Source organism: Besnoitia besnoiti, chromosome X (assembly GCF_002563875.1).
Source record: "Besnoitia besnoiti strain Bb-Ger1 chromosome X, whole genome shotgun sequence".
Classification (NCBI taxonomy): domain Eukaryota; phylum Apicomplexa; class Conoidasida; order Eucoccidiorida; family Sarcocystidae; genus Besnoitia; species Besnoitia besnoiti.
The window spans coordinates 1,390,870-1,412,176 of NC_042365.1; the positions used below are offsets into that span (position 1 = coordinate 1,390,870).

At 56.8% G+C, this 21,307-nt stretch overlaps 3 protein-coding genes across 3 annotated transcripts; 2 read left to right on the forward strand and 1 right to left on the reverse strand.

Moving 5' to 3' along the window:
* Window positions 1-2,059: 2,059 nt before the first annotated feature.
* Window positions 2,060-2,750, forward strand: BESB_017520 (C-Myc-binding family protein; the record flags this gene model as incomplete). The annotated part of the gene is made up of 2 exons (XM_029360467.1): window positions 2,060-2,222; window positions 2,626-2,750. 2 exons carry the CDS (start codon window positions 2,060-2,062, stop codon window positions 2,748-2,750), a joined length of 288 nt encoding a protein of 95 aa, XP_029216443.1.
* A 1,947-nt stretch (window positions 2,751-4,697) lies between these two features.
* Window positions 4,698-10,337, reverse strand: BESB_017530 (uncharacterized protein; the record flags this gene model as incomplete). Its single annotated transcript, XM_029360468.1, has 1 exon — window positions 4,698-10,337. The coding sequence occupies one exon, from the start codon at window positions 10,335-10,337 to the stop codon at window positions 4,698-4,700; it is 5,640 nt and encodes a 1,879-aa protein (XP_029216444.1).
* Window positions 10,338-12,023: 1,686 nt separating this feature from the next.
* Window positions 12,024-19,297, forward strand: BESB_017540 (XPA binding protein 2 family protein; the record flags this gene model as incomplete). The annotated part of the gene is made up of 11 exons (XM_029360469.1): window positions 12,024-12,271; window positions 12,604-12,922; window positions 13,530-14,303; window positions 14,774-15,118; window positions 15,557-15,664; window positions 16,234-16,560; window positions 16,988-17,062; window positions 17,331-17,456; window positions 18,065-18,370; window positions 18,835-18,918; window positions 19,022-19,297. The coding sequence occupies 11 exons, from the start codon at window positions 12,024-12,026 to the stop codon at window positions 19,295-19,297; spliced, it is 2,988 nt and encodes a 995-aa protein (XP_029216445.1).
* Between the last annotated feature and the right edge of the window lie 2,010 nt (window positions 19,298-21,307).

Sequence of the window (21,307 nt, forward strand, 5' to 3'; positions counted from 1 at the left end):
CACGCTCACAGAGGCTGTGGCGTGGAGAGAGAGGCTCGAGTGGAGAGCGTCCTCGGTGTCTTCGAACGCATTTAAATGCTTCTTCGGTGTCTTACCAAGCTCGCGACTACCCCTTATAGTGGACTAGACAGTGACACAGTGACACGCGAAGCATTATTCGCCTGCCGCCATACCGGCGCAGACAAAGTACACTTACAGAGAGAAAGCGTTGCGTGCGCAGGCAGAATCGCATTGCTTTTCTGCGCCTCACACGAAGAAGCCTGCATGCGCACTGCGAACGAGACAGTGAAACTCAGACGGGCGCCGTTTCTGCCGGATATGTGCGCTTTGAGAACTAACTCCATCAATAAGTACACTACAATATATATAGACTCTGGCGCTATTCGACCAGTGAAAATCCCGCAGGTCACGTTGTTGTTGCAGCAACGTTTTTTCTTGGACGGAACGCTTCAGTTCTCGTTCTGAGGCGTTTCATCGGAGAAAAAGCCGGAGCCACGAGAAACCAAGGCCGAGTACGGTGTATGCACGCAGAGTACGCCGAGCCCGCTTCGTGGAAGCAACCGAAGACGGCGGACGGCGATTCCCCCTAAATACAGAGAGTCTCGTCGCGCTTTGTCTGTATTGTAAACGGCGGAGGCGCCAAATGCGATTCCACGTATGCGCATGTGCTCGCACACGTTTTTTATGTGAAGTACGTATATAGTAGTGGCGCTTCAAATATGTGTGTGTCTCAGCCTTTTCGCCATTGTTCGCGTAGACATCACAAAACGAAGAAGAAAACGCTGCATATGATGTGTGGCGCGCTGCGAACTTCCATACTCGATGTGTGCTGCATGTTCTGCTGCCTGTCTGCTGGCGGAGTCCCTCTGCGGGCGCTTGAGCCTCAGGCACTTCTGTGACAACTCAGCGTACTGATGTGGATGGCGTGTACATGTTCTGCCTCCGTCTGAGTCGCTCAGCGACAGTGCTGAGATGCTCTTTCAATCATCCAAGCAGGCACTCCGCGGATCGTCTCTATTCCTCCTGTGTTACACCTCTCATATAAGTGAAGTCGCACATCTCTCTGCTATAGTGCTCGAGATAGTCGAGAGCCTTGCAGTGACGAGAGACACAGCGGTACTTGAGATTCAACCACATGTACAGATGCTGCCTCGCTTTCACGCACAATGCTCCGTCACTGCCTGCGGCAACACCTTCAAATCGTGAACGCTTATTTGCCAGCAGCCAACAGACAAGGCGCGAGCTACATCCGGCGACAAGCGCTCGTCGTGCGTCACCAGGCTTGGCGGCAAAACTCTCCGTAGTGCTTCACGGAGACAAACCGCAGAACCCGTGCAGACTGCATAGGCACCCCCTTCTTGGTACGCTGAAGTTGAGTGTTTTGCCAAGATCCCTGAATCACTCCAGCCTTCCCTTTTCAGCCTCTGTGAGACACGCACTTCCCCAATCCGCCAAGCGATGTCTCTCCAGCCAACGTCCATAGGTAAAGTTTCAGTTTTCCTCTTTGCCTCCCTTGACGCGAGAGTGCGTTTCGCGCGTGTGTGGAAGCAAGCCCTCCGCTGCTTTCACGTGCTCCGCACCGGCACCCGTAGCCGGGAGAGTCGAACAGGGATCATCCTTTGCGCGACTATAACCATCTCGCACGCCGTTGACTTGCCTGTTAAAAAAACTAAAGGACAGAGGGTGAGCACGCGTGACATGGAATGCGGACCACACACGTACGCTGAGAAAAGAAGCAGCGTCCCGCACTGGGTTCGGCCTCCGCTCTTTCCCGCGTCCGCAATTCTCTGATACCGCGGCTTGCGAAAGCCAAGACTCTTTCTAAGTCCTTGCTCGTGGCGTTCGTATGCGAGAAAAACTCGGAGACGGTCACAGAGTCTCGCTCTGTCTGCCTCCCGTCACGTGCACAAACGCAGAACGCGTTTCAGCCGCAGTTGCCGTACTGCTCAGCTCGGTAGAAAAAACGTTTTTCCCTCTTGTTTCCGCTCCTCCTCTGACCCCGGGCTTCAGAAAAGAGACCCTTTCTCACGTGGTTGCTTACAAGAAAAGGCCCATAAAAATGGCGAATCTGATAGAGCTACAGAAACAGGAATTCAGAAAATACCTCGAAGACCACGGGGTCTTGCAGCAGTTGTCGCGCGTGCTTGTCGGTCTGTACGAGGAGCCCGATCGTCCTCCGAATGCTCTGGATTTCATCAGAAAGTATCTAGGCGCTCCAACGGGTATGCTCGGATTCCACTACTTCCGCAGTCCACTCGCAAAGACACAAACTGAATTTACGGTGTACGGACACTTGACGAAAACTAGTCAGACTGACATCCTGGTTTCATCGTCGGTTTTGGTATACACTGAGACAGGTCTACGATGAGCAGCAAACTAGCTGGGGAAGACTGGTGGGGCTGGTCACAAAACACGCGTAAAAGAGGCAAAATAAAGAAAGAAAAGAGGACGCGCCTCGCAGACTGGAAGAATTCAACCCAGAGAGGCACACGCCATACATCTGCCGTCAGGGTAGTTTTTCTCCTGAACACGTCGCTGCCGCCTCGTTCCTTTTCTCTCACCCCATCAGACATAAAGCTGATTTCTACTGTCCCTGTTCTCCCGTCGCTGTGCGCTTTGCTCAAGGAGTAGATATTGAAGCTCTTCGCTCTGAAGTTGAGAGCCTGAAGAAGGAAAATGCGGGGCTGAAAGCGAGGGTGGAGCAGATGAAGCAAGAGATCGACGCGCTAAGACAAGATCTAGATGCCTAAGGGGTTCTTGTTCGATGCTCTGTTGCGAGGAAGTCGCAAACACCTGCTGCCGGGTCCCTAGCTTGGAAAACGTGTACGACGAGACAAGCCAGCTTATCGGTGCTCTCAGGCACTGAGCACCGTCTTTCTCTTGAGACTTGGTCGCCTGATCTCAGAATAAGGTGTCAGGGAGGTCGTCCCGCTGCATGCCGATGACGCTGGAGGGGATGCGATACTGTTGGCCTCTTGGACTTGCTGTATGGGGGGGCGAATCGATGAGCTCTCTGTTTACAATAACCGATAGCGACCTGCTTTCTTGTGTTTTCGAGTGTGTGTCCGGGCATCACCGACCTCCCGCCTCGGTTACATGCAATAGAGCTGCTCCGCGCCCGCTGCGTGTAAGAACACGCAGGCCTCCGGCCGTAGCGGTTTTGGGAGCGCACTTCCAGTTATCTAGACGCAGAAAAACATATATATATGCATATGTGTGTATCTATGTATATATATATGTGTATAAGTCCTTTGGTGGGGTGTGAGCACAGGGCCTAATCCGCTGTGGCGCAGTGTCGGCTCTGCGGAATCTCTTATCTTCTCCGCTCTTGAACGAGTTGCCACCGAATACGTATGTCTCGGGTTTTTTATAGAGCTGCTGGTTCACGTGAAGATCTCTGCATGCGCTCTTGTTCACCATTTTCGTCTTTCTTCGCGACCGGCCTCAAACTAGAGAACGCTTGTCAAGCACGTTGTGCCCTGACGCTTCCAAGAGTTGCGCCGCTTCTTCATGGAGCGCCACAAACGCCCAGGCCACGCGCTCACGTTTTCCAGCAAGAATGTCTCCCTTATTACGCACACACGCACTCACTCTATGACTTAAACCTGCCACACACACCGGAAACAGACGGCCTTAGATACAAAAATCCACCAGACCAGACACGCGGAGAGAGAGATTGCGTCGCGGAGATGTCGTAGCAGATCTCGCTCGATCTCCCTGCCGCGCGCGTCGGTCTGCCGCGCAGCGCGAGTGCATGCTTCTCTCTTCACATCTTTTTTCTCTCTTTTCTCGCCTCTGCAAGCGACCGGAGGCAGAGGCGTGTGGAGGGAGATCTAAGCTGGACGTTTCACGTGCGCATGCCGCTCAAACTCCCAAATTGCAGCACGAATTAGCACGAGCTGGCGGAGGTGTGCTGAGGGCCTCCCTTGGCTTCTCAGGGCCTGCAGCGGAGTTGCATCCGATAGGGCGATGCTGAGATCACAGCCCGCACCTAAAAGCGCAGTGGACGAGTGCATAAACACGTTCGTGTAAGATGCATGGTAAAGAAACGCTACGCTCCGCTCGTTGCCTTGAGTGCACACCACGCGCGGAGACGCTTCGCCTCCACAGGGCCTCCGCGAGGGCCTTTCTTTGCGAAGAACAACAGTGAGAGGAAGCGGAGGCGAATCGTGAGGAGAAGAGAGGAGGCGCGGGTTCGCGAGAGACAGCGACTGACGACGCAGAATGAACGCCCGAGAAGACGTGGCAAACACTAAGCGCAGTAAGCCTCAACAATCTTACAGCGGAGTTCCGGCTGAAACTCAGCCCTGGAGACTCGACAAAAAAACAAAAAGCTCTGAACGCGAGCCAAGATGCGCATGCACAACGAGGTCTAATTCAATCCAAAGCTCGAAACAGAGAAAAAAAACTGTGTGTTTTCAACAAGAAAGCGAAGAGACGAGCTCAACTCGACCGAATGCTTCACTTCCCTCTGAAGTCTCGCTCTCCTCCGATGCTGTTTCGCTCCCAGTGGCTTTTTGTCTGCTCATTAACATCCTCACTTCCATCCTTGTGACCGGAATTCATCGTCTGATCCAAAATCTGAAGATTTCGGTTCTTCGCCCCTTCGCGTTCTTGCTCCTGTCCGCACTGTCCATGCTCCAAAGTTCTCTTCGCCCTTCCTTGTCGCCTCTATCCCCCTCTTTCGCATCAGGTTGCTACCCCAAACGAATCATCCAGAGGTTCTCTTTCTCCCTCAGCTCCTCTGCCACCAGCGCGGCGTGCGCAGATTCGCGTGCCTCCTCGCGTCCGCGGCCTCGACTTCTGTCGCCTGCCTCCGGATCTCCATCGTCTCTCTCTTCGCAGCAGGTGTCTTTCTCTAAGTTTCCCTTTCTGTCTGCCTCTCGCCTGCGCTCTTCAGCTCTCTCTGCGCTCTCTTCCACCCTCGTCGCTCCGCGCGCATCGCTGGTGGGGAAAGCGTCGTCAGCACCGCGCACGGCGGCAGGGAGAGTCTGCGCGTCCTTCCTTGGCGCACTTCTATATCTTCTCAAACTGCCGTCGCCGCGTCGATGCATGTGCACCCCTAGCGCTCTCCAGAGACTGTCGAATCCGCGGAACCCCGCGCGGGAAACTTCGCTCGGCGTGTCGTGGTCTGAAGCCTGCGCTGGAACCTTCTCCGCCTTCTTCTCCTCGCCCCGCTGCGACAGTGTCTGGAATTCTGGCAGGCCTTTCAGCTCTCGATCCCCGTCTTCGCGAGCATCTTCCTCGCAAGCCTGCCTGTCCCACCCGCTGCTGCGACGAAGAGAAAGAGACATCGTGACTTTCTTCCAAACAGGATCCACCACGCCACTCGGCTGCCATCGTTCGACGCTCCACGCGAGAGAAATGTTTTCACCCCACCTCTCCGGCGCGGCTCCGCCGTCTCGCTTCTCCCCTCGCCTGTCGCCCTGCGCGGCTTCGCTGAGACCTTTGCGCGCGTCTTCATTTCTCAGTAGAGCGAGGTCTCCCGCGAGTTGCATCAAGACGTGTGCATCGGCGCAGATCGTCTCAAGAAGCGCGGAGGCGGCTGTCCTCTCTCTTGGCTTCTCGTCATCTCTCGCGGGCTTCCTGTCCTCTCCTTCTTCGCTTCGGCGCCCCTTCCACAGCGCCTCCGCACGTGGTGCTCCTTCTCTCTCTCCGCGGCTATTCAGCCTTTCCAGAGCAAACGTCGTCTGTTTTTTCAGGCTGAGACACTCACGGTCGCCTGCGAAAGCGCCCGTCGAGCCTCGAACCGTTCCACAGTCATTGACAGCGCCTGCTTCCGCATTTTTTCCAGAAAAAAGAAGAGAGAAGCTGCTATCCAGGCGGAGAAGCTGCTTCTGCACGGCGTGCTCGAGAGCTTGCCGAACTGCGTCGGCGCCCTCGCCGCGCCACGCACCCGAGTCGCTCGACAGAGAGCTGGCATTCAAACATCCTATGCTAACTTCTTCTTCTTGCTCTTCCTCTCTCTCTCTAGGTTCAGCGTTGCGGTCTTTGAGCTCCGCTCCACTACGAGCAGGACCAACTCCAAGGCACGTGCCTCCTTGGCCTGTTTTCTCTTCATTCGGTCGTTGATCTTCTGTCCTCTTTCTCCTTTCTGTCCCTTCCTCCTCTTCTGCGTTTACCCCGCCTCCGTCGCCTCTCTCTCCCTCTTCTTCTCCCTCGCGCAGCGCATCCGTCCCTCCTTCGGCTTCGCTGTGGGCTTGGCTTCGGCGAAGCTTTCCACCTCGCAGCCTCAGCGGCGGCGTTTCGTTCCTCTTGAAGTTTTTTGCTTTTCGGTCACCGGCGCGCGCGTTCCTTTCCCAGAAGCCGCGAGGCAGCGGGCCTGCGCGCGCGAGGCCGCGGAGCTCCGCTAGGAGGAAACCGAAAAAAGTCTCGTGGAAAGGGAGACGAACTGCGGCGAAACTGCCCTGCGAGAGACCAGCCAACCCCGAAAATGGCGGCGACCGCGATCCGGAGGCGAGAAGACGAGAAAGAGGAGACTGAGAGACGGAGGGCTCCAGCGAACTCGCGCGCGGATCCAGAGGCGAACACCCGCCGCGCGGAAAGGGGATGAAGACGAGAGATCGTAAGGGGCTGCGTAGGCGTTCGCTTTTGAGCGCTCCATCGCCTTCGCCGTTTCCTGCTGCGACGGCCTGAGCCTCCCCTCCCCAGCGGAGTTCGAGCGCGACTGGCGGGAAGGGCGCGGAGAGCGGGGAGAACGGCGAGGCGGCTGAGAGCTTCACAAGCCCCCGCGCGACGAGAGGAAACGCCGTGGAGACAGTTGTCGCGGGCAGGAAGTCTGCGTCGCCATCTTCCTCTCCGTCGCCAGAAGCGAGGTCAGTTTCGGCTAGAGAGCCTCTGCAGCTGCGCGCCCTGCACTCAGGCGGAGACGCGTGGGGTTGGTCACGGTGCGCGTCTCCACCGTCGAGGATCTCCACGACGTCAACTCCTGAAATCCAGAGGTGAAGCAGAGGAGACGCCGAAGACGAGGGGATCGGTGGGCGTCTTCCCGCGACCGCGCCTCTCCGCAGCTGTGCAGCCACTCTGAGGAAGCCGAGCAGAGCGAGGCGGCCTGCCTCCCCCGTCACCAGGCGTCCCACGTGCTGCTGCATGCCCAGTCCGCCGCACTCTCTCTCTGCTTCTGCTTTTTCGTCTTCTCCGACGTGCGTGATTTCCGCCTCCTCGGGCTTTTCCGGCGCCGCAGAGCGAAGCCGCGATTCCGCGTCCTGCGCGTCGCCGGCGACGTCCGCGAGCGCAGGTGAGGCGGAGACAGCAGGCGGGGCTGCCGAGGGCGAAGAGGGGAAGGAGGCGTTTCTCGACTGATTCAGCTCGAGAGCCGCGCCTCGCTCGCAGACTCGCCGCAGAAGGAACACGAGGAACCTGACCAGACAGGCCACGGAGAAGGGCGGAAGACTGCTCGCCGGCACTCCGGGAGCGGAGGACGCGTCCTCTTTCTCCTCCGAGATAAGCTGAAGAGGAATGACGCCTCGCAGCTCAAAGAAAGAAAGAAACGAGGGAAATGCACCGCATGCGGCGGTCCTCGCCAGCCGCCGGGAGGAGGCGGGAAGAGAGACCGAACAACCCGACGACCAGAGGAAGGAAAAGAACGCAGCAAGAAAGCGAAAGACGGGATGCTCGCGCAGACGCCGCTCCTCCTGCTTTTTCTCACATACCCACGACTCCCCTGTCGTCTCATCTTCCTCGAAAGGCTTCCAATCCCTCTCTTCTTCGTCTTCTTCCTCTTCTTCTTGGTCTTCTGCTGAGCTCTCTCTTCGTTGCTTCGCGTCGCCGCTCTCTGCGTGCAGGCCCGCGCCGTCACGGCTGCTGCCGCAGCCTCTGCGCCGTAGGCCGCGCAGGACGCCCTCGAACTGCGCGTAAAGCTCCTCGTCTGTCTCGAGAGCGTTCAGGGCGGCTTTGCCACCGTCGGTGGCGGCGTCAGTCTCCGCTTCTTCTCGTTCTTCTCTCTGGCTCACGCCCCGTGCATCGCGCGCCCGAGGGCGGGCGACGCCCCGCACCGCCCGCATAGCTCGCCAGAAGTTCGCACGGAACCAAAGAAACTCCGCGGAAGACGCCGGCGCGGTGAAAGAAGGCGGGAAAAGACCAGCTGACTCAGAGAGAGAAGGCGGCGCAGGGCGAGGCAGCGCGTTGCTCGCCGTCCGCACCTCAGGCAGGCGGTTGCAGGCGAAGAGGAGACCCTGGCCCCGCGAAGAAGGCGAAGAAGGCAGAAACGCTGAAGATGAGCCCGACAAACTCCTGACTGAAGCGAGGGCCTGCAGTCTCCGCAGCAGCGCCACGAGGGCATCGACGCTTAGCAGCGGAAAAGAGAACTCTTCCGACTGCGAGGAGGCCGAGCTCGAAGAGGGAAGAAGAGAAAGGCCACTCGGAGACGAAACCTGAGGCGACGACGACAGCGGCTCGCTCAGAGGCGAGCGAAGAGCTGCGCAAGAGGTTTCGCCGCTTCGAGACACTCTCTTGCGCGCCTCGTCGCCTCCACATACAGCAGCCCGTTGACCTCGTTCTTCTCCGCCTTCTGTTTTGAGGACCTCGTCCTCGGTGTTGCCCGGGTGCTCCGAGAAGAGACTCTGGCAGTTTACAAAGTAGACGACTTGCTCAGCGTCGCCAACGAGCTGCACCGAGCGCTGCAGCACCCTCAAAAGCTCCCGCGCATCGCGCTCGTCCGCTTCGGGGTCTCCGTCACGGTCTCCTTGCCTCCAACCCATATGATTTCTTGGAATTCCTTCACCGGTTTCCGCGCCGCTTTTCGCGTCTTCTTTTGCGTCTCTTAGACGGCCGCTAGCCGCTCGGTCTCCGCCCCCGCCCCCGGCCCGCGCTAGGCACCGCGCGTGACTGACTCGGAACGGCTCCGCGGAGCGTTTTTCCGCGACCAGTTTCTCGCAGTGCCGTCGCTCTTCTCGCAGCAGAAGCTGCGCAACTTCTACAGCCTCATCTCTCTGCGCGGGCGCGGCTGCCGCGCGCTTTCTCCCTCGCCGTTCTCGCAGCCGGCACTCCCCCGCGGCCGGCGCGCGCGCCCTCGCGTCCTGCGAGGAGACAGTCGGAGGAGACACCGAAGAAGCAAGAGACGATGAAGAATCAGAGGAGGACGAAGGCGTCTCAGGTCGAAAAGCGCAGTGGGGGTCGCAGAGAGCGGGCGACGGCGCCGCGGAGCGCGGCGAAGAACTGGAAGAAGAGGCTGGCAACGAGGCGGAGGAGGGCGAGAAAGAAGAGTCGCGGCGGCGGAGTCGCTTGGCCTCGAGGATGTCGAGGAAGTGCACCAGCCGGTCCAAGTGATCGCCGCCGAGCTCTAGGAGATGAAGCGCGACGTAGCGCGTCCACGCGGAGAAGAGGAAGCCGGGAGCGCGAGGCGCTGCCGAGAAGGAAGCGCCAGGCGCTTCCTTCTCGTAGACCGGAATCGAAAACTCTGAGCAGAAAAAAAGAAAATCCTCGAGCGTGAAGAGAAGGAGACTTCGCGCGACGTCACTGTCCAGGAAGGGGCGCTCGTCCCGACAGAAAGAAAGCAAGAGAGAAGATGAGGGTGAGGACGAGTCCGACGCCGATGAGGAGGAGGAAGAACACCGCTCATGCTCCCCCTGGCTGCGGTTTTCACGTGTATCGGCTTCAATTCGTTCATCTCTCTCGGGGGTTTCGATGTCCTCTCGTTGAATGTCTTCCGCCGTTTCGTCCCCTTCGTGGTTTCCTCGCTCCCTGCTCGCCTCTTCGCTTCCGCGAGTGGCGCGTTTCCTGCCCCCCTGCGCGTCGCTCAGGAACGCGAGGCGCGCGTTGGAGAAGGAAGCCTGAATGAAAGGCAAGAAGGACGTGAGCTGCAGAAATCGCCCGCCGAGACGCTCTCGACAAAACGCATGCAAAAAGGTGCTTTTTCCTGCATTCTGGTCGCCGACGATCAACGCGCTCACCATGGCCGTTTCCCCGCACTGCTCCACGAGAAAGCCGCGCGCCGGCGCCGCCTGCTGCGCCTCTCCGTCGTATCGGGGGAGCAGATTCTGCCTCGAGGACTCGGCGTTCACCCCGACTTCCGCGGCACGGCGGCTGGCGAGCGGACTGTAGAAGACCTGGATCGGATGCGGGTGGCTCTGCGCGGGCGCGTCAAAGGCAGCCGGCAGAAAAACAGCGTCGTCGATCTCCTCATGACGGCGATCGAGATGCCGAAAGACGCTTCGCTGCTCGAAGCCAAAGGCTGTTCGCCTCAGCTGCAGCCCCTCTGCCTTTGCCACCTCATCGCAGTCATCTTCTTCGTCTTGGTCTTCTTCTCGGAGGAGCGCTCTGTGTCCTGAGCGCTCCTCCGAGGCCCTCTCCTCTTCTTCTCTCCCTCCTTCACCTGGCTCGCTCTCGGTCTTCCTCATTTCTGCTCGTGTCTGTCTCGTGGTCGCCCTGCAACCGCTCCAGCGAGCTTCGTTGGGTCCTCAGACTCGAGCCTTCGCCGCACAGGCTCTCAGCAGCGAGCTTCTTTCTCCGCGGTTCCAGGCGTTCGCGAGTGCCTGTCAGCCTCCACACCTTCGTCTGCCGCGCGGCCGAGACACCCCCACCTGACTTGCCGCTCTACATGCCGCAACCGCGGCTGCTAGCGATGCTTCCGCGCTGAGGAGGCCGCATGGCTAATGAATCAATGCTTACCAGAGCGACTCCCACCTGTAGAGAGAGAGAAGGGGGGAGAGAGAGAGGATATACGCACCTTCGTTTAGATTGAGCGTCGTGGTTTAGGGATGCACTCATTCGCCCGAAACTGAGAAGGCAAAAACGCCTGACTCGCGCTCACCCGCTCTCGATGAGGAAGGCGCGCCGCTGCCATTGCATGTGACGCAAGCTGCGAGCTTCTTACGCGACCCAACAACGGAGGCACTCGACAAATACAAGGAGATAGTTCAATCCGCGAACGGCTGGAGTAACCCGACCAAAGACACACGCGTGGGAACTGCAGCGGTCGAAAGGAACCGGATTCGCGTTTTTTCCACGAGACAGGACGAAGGAGTCGGTGGAAAGGCAACTTTACACGCCCGCCAAAAGTGTCGAGGAAGCGAGGAACGCACGCGCAGGAGTGATACACACGCATGCACCGAAAAAAATTCAAGGTGAGGAATTCGAACTACCACCAAGTCGCGGATCTTGTCATATTTTTTTTCCTCCGATTCACACATACTTCTGTGTGTGGGGAGTTCGCAGGCGTCGACTGAAAGAAGAAGAGAGCAAGGGAAAGAGACGAGGCATGCATGGGACCTGACCGGCGGAAAGCCTCTGTCTTTCTTCGTCGTTTCTGTGGCCTGGAAAAGTAGGCACGGTGCTCTGAATGAAAGGGATTCATTTTCGGAAATCCTATCTTCTCCTTCTTCCTTCTTCTTTTTCACGCCTGCTGAAGAAGCTTTCGCGTTTTCGCGGCGAAGCCGACGGAACCGCCTGCCGTCGCGACCAGCACTGAACCCCGACAGATTCCTTTTAGTCCGCGTTTTCTTTCGTGCTTCTTTCATTTTCGCGTCTTTCCGCCTTCGTCTTCTTCCAGGTACCTCTTCCCTTGCCCCAGGAGCGCTCCGGGAGCGAGGTTCGTTTTCAGTCTGTTCTTCTCGCGCAGGCTTCAGGCGCCGAGGCTCCTCGCCGCCACCCGATCCCTTTCTTTTTCCTTTTTTCTATAGTCTGCTTTTTGTTTTCCGCGCCCAACCAAAGGCACCAGCCAGACTTCGTTCTTTCCGCTTCGCGCTTTTTCGTTCTCCCTCCCCCTTTTCTCCCTCGTCTGTCTCCGGTTCCGCCCAAGCCCCGTCTGCCCGCCCTCACTGACTCATCTAGTGCGTAAGTTCCTCGCTTTCTCTCCCTGTCTGTTCGCTGCGCGAGTGAGCCTTCTTTTCGGCTGCCGCTTGGGCGTTTCTTCATCGTCTCACTCTCCGTCTCTTCTCCCGTCCCGCTGCCTTTGCCGCGTTTTTCGTCGTCGTGGGTTTCTTTTGTTTTCGCTCTTCGGTGCGCGCCCGCGCCTCGCGCGGCTCGTAGCATCGCCTGTTTGGAGACAGATCTGAGGCTTTCCACTTGCTTCTTCAGACGCGAAAATGCCGCCTGCCGCCGCGACAGGCTCTGAGGAGGGTGCGTCGCCGCTGGCGCCGCCGTCCGAGGCTGCGCCCAGCGGCGACGCGGGGAAGGAGGGTCTGAGCTTCTTTCCCGGAGAGGACGACGTGCTCAACGTCGTTACGAAGGAAACAGACATCGTGTACGAGCAAGAGCTTCAGCGCGACGTCTTTCAGGTCAAAGTCTGGGTCAGCTACCTGAACTCCAAAAAAGACTCGCCGCCCTACACCAGGTAATCCACACGCGCCACCGAATCATACACCTATTGATATCTCTGTGTTAATTCTTTATCCATGCATGCCTATCAGAAATGAGTACTAATATATGCATATCGTAAGTATGTATTTAGCAGGCATATGTGAATATCTGCTTGCGCATGCATGTGTATGTATGCCGTAGTTATTCACCGACGCGGAGGCAAAATTGGGTTGTGCTTATAGCGTGCGGCTGCAGAGACGCGCGCCACGTGGAGGTCGCTCTCTGCTCCCTCGCTCGGCTCCTTTCAGATTCAGAATCTTTTGCATCGCCGCCAGACGCGTCGCTTCGTGAGTCGTGCGCGTTCAGGTTCATTCTGTACGAGCGCGCCCTGCGCGGCCTGCCGGGGAGTTACAAGCTTTGGTTCGCGTACCTGAAAGAGCGCGTGGCGGCGCTCGCCTCGCGCTGTCCGGTGGAGAGTTCGTCGCTTTTCGCGGAGACAAACATCGTTTTCGAGCGTGCGCTGGTGCACCTGAGCCGCATGCCCAAAATCTGGCTGCTTTACGTCGAGTTCCTGCGGAAACAGAAGTGCATAACGCAGACGCGCCGCGCCTTCGACCGCGCCCTCCAGAGCCTCGCCATCACCCAGCATGACCGCATCTGGGAACACTACCTGGACTTCGTCAAAGTAAGACAGTTAAGGCCGAACGTAGACTTTCCACCTGCATCGAAGTCCACGTATACATATACATATACATATGTAGATATACATATACATATATGTATATATGCATGTGTGTATATGTATCTATGTATATATACGTGTAGGCATATATTTGATATATGTATTTATGTGTTAATGCAAATATATATATATATATATGTGAATGTGATGGGATGCATGGTGGTGAACACAGACGACTGGATGCCTTCGTCGCTGCCTCCTCGAGGGCAGTTGGTGCACACGCGGATCTCGGCCGCATGACGCTCTCTCTTACTTCCGTGTCTGGGCGGGCTTTTCTGCATGCGTTTCGGTATTTTCTCTTCTGTTCTACGCTTTGGTCTCTCGGGGAGTTGCGCTTTTTTCTCGAGGACCTCGGGCGCTTTTCTTCGTGGTTGATGCGTCGCTCAAGTCGCATTGCAGGATTCGTTCGCCGCTCACCCCTCGCCTCCCCACACATCTCTACGCGTATATACACGTATGTCGCGATATCTCTACATATCTGCAGATCTCTCTCTCTATATATAGGTGTGTACCACTTGTGGCTGTGTGTATGTTGTTGGCGTGTGCGCAGGAGGCGGGCGTGGTTGAGACGACGATCCGCGTGTATCGGCGCTGCGTGATGCTTCTGCCTGAGAAAGTGGAGGACTTTATCGCGTTCCTGCAGTCTCCCGAGGTGGCGCGCTACGACGAGGCGGCGTGTCTGCTCGCGGAAGTTGTCAACGACGAGAGTTGTCCGACGACAAAGACGCGGCACCAACTGTGGCTGGACCTCTGCGACCTCGTCTGCGCGCATCCCCGCGAGATCAAGGGCCTGCGCGCGGAGGCTGTGCTGCGATCGGGCATCGCGCGCTTCTCAGACCAGGTGGGGAAGCTCTGGTGTTCCCTGGCTTCACACTTTCTGCGCCTAGGGCAGCTCGAGAAGGCCCGCGACATCTATGAGGAGGCGCTGCGCGGCGTGCGGACGCTCCACGACCTCGCGCTCGTCTACGACGCCTTCGTGAACTTCGAGGAAACGCTTCTCGCCGCCAAAATGCAGGAGATGGAGCAGGCAGAGACCGAGGAGGCGCGCGAGAAGGACGCCCGCAGAGCCAAGAAGGGCGCTGGCGGGGGGAGCGGAGAGGGAAGGGACGCCGAGGGCGATCAAGAGGAGGAAGCCCACCGCAAGCAGCGCCGGAGGGAACAGAAAAAAGAGAGAGAAGACGAGATCGACTTCCTTATGACTCGCCTGGAGCACCTCACGGAGCGACGCCCGATCCTTGTCTCGAGCTGCAAACTGCGACAAAATCCTCACAACGTCCACGAGTGGCTCGCCAGAGTCGACCTCTTTAAAGGCGACACAAACAAGGTAAGCCTCTGGGGCAGCCTCCAGCCCTTCGAGTCAAGCGAGACTCGCAACTAAAACGAATTTGCGCAGACCCGTGGTTGTGGAGAGGCTCGCAAGCAGCGGAACTGCGCTTCACAGTTAGACATGTGCTGATTCCGTGGGGGAGTCGATTCGCGTGGGAGGCGTCTACGCACCTATGACGCGCAGTTGTGTGAGATTCTCCTCCCTCTGAGCAAGACTACGTACATACATATATATACAGACATATATATTCACGTCTATATATATATATATATATATATATACAGGACATATACATCACTACATATATGGACGTCTGTGCAAGTGTATGCGCGTTGGATGGAGTTTTTTTCCGTCTTCTCCTTCACACCGTGGAGTCCGCGTATCTATCTTTCGCGCGCTGCGGCCGGTTGCGTCCGCCGCCTTCACTCTCCCCCTCTACCTTTTTCTTGAATCTTTCCTGGCTGCAGCAAGTCGAGACGTTCAGCGAGGCGGTTGCGACGGTAGATCCGCAGCAGGCTGTTGGCCGCGTCTCGGTGCTGTGGATCGCCTTCGCGCGGTACTACGAAGACCGTGGAGACTTGCCGAGCGCGCGGCTGATTTTCGAGAAAGCGACAAATGCTGCGCTGCGCACTGTCGACGAGCTCGCAAGCATCTGGTGCGAGGCCGTGGAGATGGAGTTGCGCCACGAGGAGCGGCAACGCGCCCTCGAGCTCGTCCGCCGCGCCATCAACAAACCGCGCGACGCCGAGCCCGACAGCGCGCAGGCGAAGCTCTTCCGCAGCGTCAAACTGTGGAGTCTCGCCGCGGACGTGGTGAGCAGGACGGCAGAGCCGCCTTCTGCCCAAATCTACACGCCTTCACACATGTATATGTATATAGACACATATATATACACATGGATATACACATAGTTATGCACATACAAATACATATATATATATATATATATATGCATATATATACGTACATTTTTTCCCGGCGAGGCGGCGGGTCTGCGGAGTGTGTCGGGGTCTTCGTCCCTGCCTCACTTGTGTTCATTCGGCGGACGAGGCACAGAGCGTCGCACACGAGGTGTCCTCGAGTGAAGAGAGAGGAGAGTTTCACGACGCAGCCAGCAGTCGAGCGCCTTCGAAAGAGCGGCTGTGTGGCTCCGTACATCCGAGAGGAGTGCCGCTGCGACCTGCATGCGGCCCGTGAGTTGCTTTCCAACCTAAGCACTCGCAGCGGCTGGCTGCGCGGCTTGTGCTCAGGAGGAGATGGTCGGCACCCCCGAGACGGTTCGCCTGTGCTACGACAAGATGTTTCAACTCAAAGTCATCACTCCGCAGTTGGTCACCAACTACGCACATTTCTTGGAGGTACGTCTGACGCTGCGCGCGCGGTGGTGGCGTATTTTCAGACCAAACGTCGTTTCTTCCGGCGTGCCTTTCCTCTAGCGCGCTGTCTCTTCGCGCCGAGACGCGCCGCTCACCTTCTCGCATCTCTTTCTGCTTGCCTAACGCTTCGCGTCGCCGGAGTGCGTCTCCACGCGTGACTCCATCCGTCCCTTCCCACACACATATATATCGATGATACACAACTATTTGTATATGTACTTTTTACAGTGATACGACAGCATATGAATGTGCCTCTGCACGCGCTTGATTTTTGTGAGAGTTGCGCGCTGCACACACGCGGGTTCCGCTTCGGGCGGCGCTGCTCTACTGGGCAGCTGGGTGTCGATCAGATTTCGTGCATATATGCGTTTTTTTCCTCTTTCAAATGCACGTGCGCGTCCCGGCGTCGCGTTCCTACCGCGAGTGCGTCCGTGTTTGCTTCGCGTGTTTTTTCTCCGTTGTCATGTTGCCTCTTTTTATGAGTTCTTGCAGCTCGAGTTTCGGGGTGGCGGCAGCGTTGGGTCTGCGTTGCGTTTGGGTGGCGTGTGTAGGAACACCGCTTCTTCGAGGAGTCGTTCAAAGTCTACGAGCGCGGCATCGCGGCCTTCTGCTGGCCTCACCTGAACGACCTGTGGCTCATGTACCTGACGAAATTCGTGTCGCGCTACGGAAGTTCAAAGCTGGAACGCGCCCGCGAGCTCTTCCAGCAAGCTACGTCCTCTGTTCCCCCGCAGTACGCGAAGCGGCTCTTTCTGCTCTACGCGAAGCTCGAAGAGGAGTTCGGCCTCGCCAAACACGCGCTCACGATCTACCAGGCCGCCACCAAGGCCGTCACGCAGGCCGAAAAACTCGACATGTACCTAATCTACATCGCCAGGGTACGCGAAAAAAAACGAAAAAAGAGAGAAAAGCAGATGCAGAACACAGAGCGGGCTCCACAGAGGGTGTGAAAACCACTTCGCAGGTGCCCAGCCTCTCTCCAGACACAAATACATTCCAGCACATATATATACATATGTATGTGCATGTGTATCTGCATATATACATATGTATGTGTGTGTGTTTTGTACCGGTTGTTCCTTGCATCGATGCCCTTGGGGGGAGGGGGAGGTCTCCGCGTATATAGATATCTATATAGGTATCTATATACATAAAGATGTATGTGTGTGCACGTGCATCGTTTGTTCTGTGCGACCTTGCTGTCAGGGGGGGGGGTCTTTGCTGAACATATCTAGAGTTCTTCGACTTTTCAGATGCCTGTTTTGCGTGAATCGGCTCGTTTCCGCTGCATTTGTGTGTTGACAGACGACGGAGCTTCTCGGCATTGCGAGGACGCGAAAGATTTACGAAGAGGCGATTGAAAACCTGCCCGAGAAAGACGTAGGCGTGACAGAAAACGCGATCCGTTATGCTTTTCCGCTTGTTTCGTTTGCATCTCGCGTCGCGCGTCAAAGGGTTTGGCTGCGGCGCAGCTCTGTCGTGTGCATCGCGGCTTCTCTCTCCGCGGAGGTTCCGCTCTCCTTTCTAGTCTCGCTTTTCTGCGGGGTCTGTGCGCCCGCATTCTGTCTCCTTCATGCGCCTCTTCGTCTGCATGTCTTTTCTCGGTTTTCTGCTTGACGCAGTTTCTTGTCTCGGTTTTCTCCTGCAGGCGCGCGACATGTGCCTGCGCTACGCGGCCGTTGAAAAGGGCCTGGGAGAAGTCGATCGGTGCCGCGCGATTTATGAGCACTGCTCACAGCTCTGCGACCCGACTCGAGACCCCGAATTCTGGAAGGTACAAACCCGAAAAGGAGGGCGCGAGGCGAAGCTGCGCGAAAGCGAGTCGTCTGCGTCATGCGACGCCCCTTTCAAGCCGAGAAATCTGCGCTTAGTGCCTCTACATGCATGTATAGATACATATCTATATGTTTATATAGTTTTTATATTTGCATGTGCACGGTAGGGGTCGGCGTAGCGGGAATGAGCGAGGAGGCGTGAACGAACAAAAGTTCTTATTATGTATGTAGACGATGCATATGTATATATGCATAAATGTGTATATGTGTATATGTGTATAGAATATCTGCGTTGCTGAGATTCGCGCGATTATGTAGGCGCGCCCGCCTGAGCGTGTGTAGACGGAAATGATGCCATTAACAAACGCCTCAAGCTCATTCTCCTCTTTGAGTCGTCATGTGGTGCCTGCCACAATATCTATCTTTCTATATGCGTGTATATATGTCTATGTATATCTATCTCTCCGTATATGTATATATATGTTTTTGTATTCGTGCATATCGAAGAGAATACGCATGCGTGCGTATGATTTGTGTCTGGGATAGAAGGCTGTAGCCTATTCGGAGATTGTTGCTTAGTTGTGCTTCTGCGTCGGTGTCTTTGTAGTCTTGGAAGGAGTTCGAGGTGTCTCACGGCAACGAAGACACATTCAAGGACATGCTTCGCATCAAGCGCAGCGTCCAGGCTCAGTACAGCCAGGCTCATCTGAACGTCACCGAGTTAGCGCAGACAGATCTCTCGGAGTCGCCGCTGAATCCGCTGGCGGCTGCGGAGAAGCAGCTGAAGGAGGAAGAAGAAGCGCGAAAGAAACTCGAGATGCGCGAAAAGGCGCTAGAGGAACAACTCTACCTGAAGAAGAAGAAGGAAACCGACGACGCGGAGCTCGCGCAGGCCGAAGAGGAATTCCGCAGGGTGAGGACTGGCGCAGGAGACTGGAAAGAGATTGAAAGATGCGCGAGGCTCTACGCTCGAAGAAATCCGAAGGGGGGAAGGGGGGGGGGATGGAAAGAGAAACAAGAGATCCACGTGAAGCAGGAAGCAGGCAGCGCCGGCGAGAAGGCAGCGGAGTCAGATCGCGTGTTCCTCCTGTATAGATTTCGCGCTAGGGGGCGTGAAATCTACGGAGTTGGGGGATTTTGGAGAGTTATTCTTCAGCTGCGAACTCCATCGCCACTCAGACGCAAGGCGGCGACGTGATAGGGAACTCGCTGCTGCAACTGCGTAGCCACGCGTGCGTGCATGCATGACCTGCGCAGCGACGGCAGTCGCCCCCCCCTTCCCCCCCCCCCCCCCCCCCCCACATGCCCATTTCTGGTTAAACATTTGGATAAAACTGCATGTTGATGCACCGCGTGTGCGTGTTTTCGCTCCTTCAGGTCCAAGACTTGCGCGCGCGGGCGCGCATGTTGGCTTCGCTTCCGCCAGATGCGCCTTTCTTCGTCTCCCTCTCGTCGTTCCAGGTTCGTTCTTTCCTCAAGTCGCGTTGTGAGACTGCAGAGACAGCTCGTCCGTCCCCCTTTAGGCGCATATTTGCTTTGTCGCGGCGGTTTTTTGGGTTTGCAGGGCGCGCGGCCGGGCTATCTTTTCCATCGTGGGTCGCAAGGCATGGGGTATTACCTGGACGAGAGGCAAGTCGGCGCCGACTTCGTTTCTGAGCGTGAGAAGGCGTTCGTCACCGAGGCGCGCGAGGGCGGCGGGCGGCGGCGAGAGCGCGAAGAGGCGAGCGGCGGCGAGCCCGGCGGAGAGGAAGTCGGCATCAATCTGGAAGAGTACGTGCCTGGTGAAGTGTTGGGCAGACTGGCGTCCGAGGCGAAGAAAATGCGTACAAAGAAGGAGTAAAGTGGAGAGAATCGAGAGATGATTCCCCACGAGGAAAGAGAGAAGAGAGAAAGAGGACGAATCTGTCGGGGGGACGGGGGGGGGGGGTTGCGGCGAAGCTGCTCCGCGGCCTGGATCGCTGTTCCGCGTTGCATGGCGTGTTCGCCTCTCTCTCCGCTCTTCTGGCGCGCCGCTTGCTCCAGCGGACTCGTGCCTTTCCTCAGGCTTGTCTTCTCGGATTTGTGTATGCCCTCGCGTGCTGCATTTTTCGTCCATTCCGCCAAAATAGGGGAGTTCTCGGGACTGGGCCGGGGCCACCAGTTTCGGAGATTGTGGGTGGCGCTGTTTTGAATTTGATCCTCAAGTTGACCACCGTATCTGTGCGAGAAGTTTGCGTGTCCATCCAGACGGGGAAGTTCCTCCCAAGACTTACATACACGGAAAATCTCCCCAGCCAGCAAAGCTTTCTTGACCTCGTGCGCCTGGCGATGCAATTTTAGAGCAGCTAACGAACTGTCTCGTCGAGGCGTCGAACGGTGTTTCATCCAGTGCGGCTGCGCATTCCGCACCCCTTCGGGGGAATCGCTTAGAGACTCAAGCATTGGCGGGGCTGCCATCCGCCCTCGTTGGCTGCGTACCCACCGAACTGCTGTGTCGCAAGGAACTTTTCGTCACCGAGAATCGCGAACAGCGCCGTTTTTTGTATAGACAAAACATCTCGGTCCGTGTCTCCAGTTCCTCGTATCTAGTTAGCTCACTGCGTACTTAGGATCAGACCAAGAGAGTTCTCTAATGGTATTAGAAAATGAAGCGCAGATAATCTAATATGTAACTCCGTTCATGGAAATCAAAGGCAGAGTACTTCAGCACATTCCTACACGATGCACGGCGGTACAGAACCGTATCGGCGCGAAACAGTGTCTGTTCAACGGCTCAGTTTCTGAGGATATGCGGACGACGCATCTACTCACCTCTCAAAGGTCGTGGGGGGTCGGGAAGATGACGGAGAAGCGCCCTCGACGACGCGCGAGACTCGAATCCCGTTCCCTTCGGGCTCTCTTCGAGAGCAGTTAAAGTAAACTGGAAATCAGTGAGAACTTCAGTTTACATTCAAATGGTTCTAGTAACCCTGCCGATATCCAGCCCCCCCCCCCCCTCCGGCCCCCCCCCTCGCACTTCAAGCACGCGCGACAGACGCTGCCCGCCTCGCGTTGCCGAGCTCCTAAGCGGTGGTGCATCCGTTCTGCCTACGCGACTGTACCATAAATGGGTATCAGCCGTACAAAGCAGGCATTAGCTAGGCCATGTTAGATACTATATTGTAGCTCATTTCCATTTCCTTTTAGCTGTCTTAAGCAGTCCAGTGGGGGGACTGCCTAAGACAGCTATAATTGTTGGATTTCAATGTCCTATGATCTTCTTGATTATTATTGGTAGTGCAATTCCACAAGCGACTTACATCTTATACATGTACTAGAAAATAGGAGATCGCGTTCATTCTTGCGAAAACGATTCTGCTAGGCCCACTCATCCGTGATCTGACGGTCTTTCATACGTTCACACACCGCCTGTTTCGACAATGAAAGTACACGTGCTTGGTGTACGCGGCCTTAGCGGTCAGACTTATGCGAACATCGGTGTGCTTGCATGTTACATGAGGCAGATTGTCTGGCTTTCAGTGAGTCCATGCAGGATGCAGCACTTGCGGCTGCAAATACAATCTGCCCGGCACGGACATTCGAGCTCCAAGATTCCGCGGCTGTCGTCCCTGCCATTTCCCCTCTTAATCGCCAGCCCCCTACAGAATGCCTCCGCTCCTCCCCCCCCCCCCCCCCTCTCCGGCCCCCCCCCCCTCACATTTGGCCATCTGCTCGCTAATCTTCACGCGCGAGAGACTGCGGCGTTCGGAACGCGCACCACGCTTCTGTGTCTGGCCTACGACAAAGCTAGCAACTACCTAAAATGCAGTTTGCACTGCGAGGTCGCTACGGCACCGGCAGATTTGCTGCCGTTCTTGTCTGCGTTTTGCTT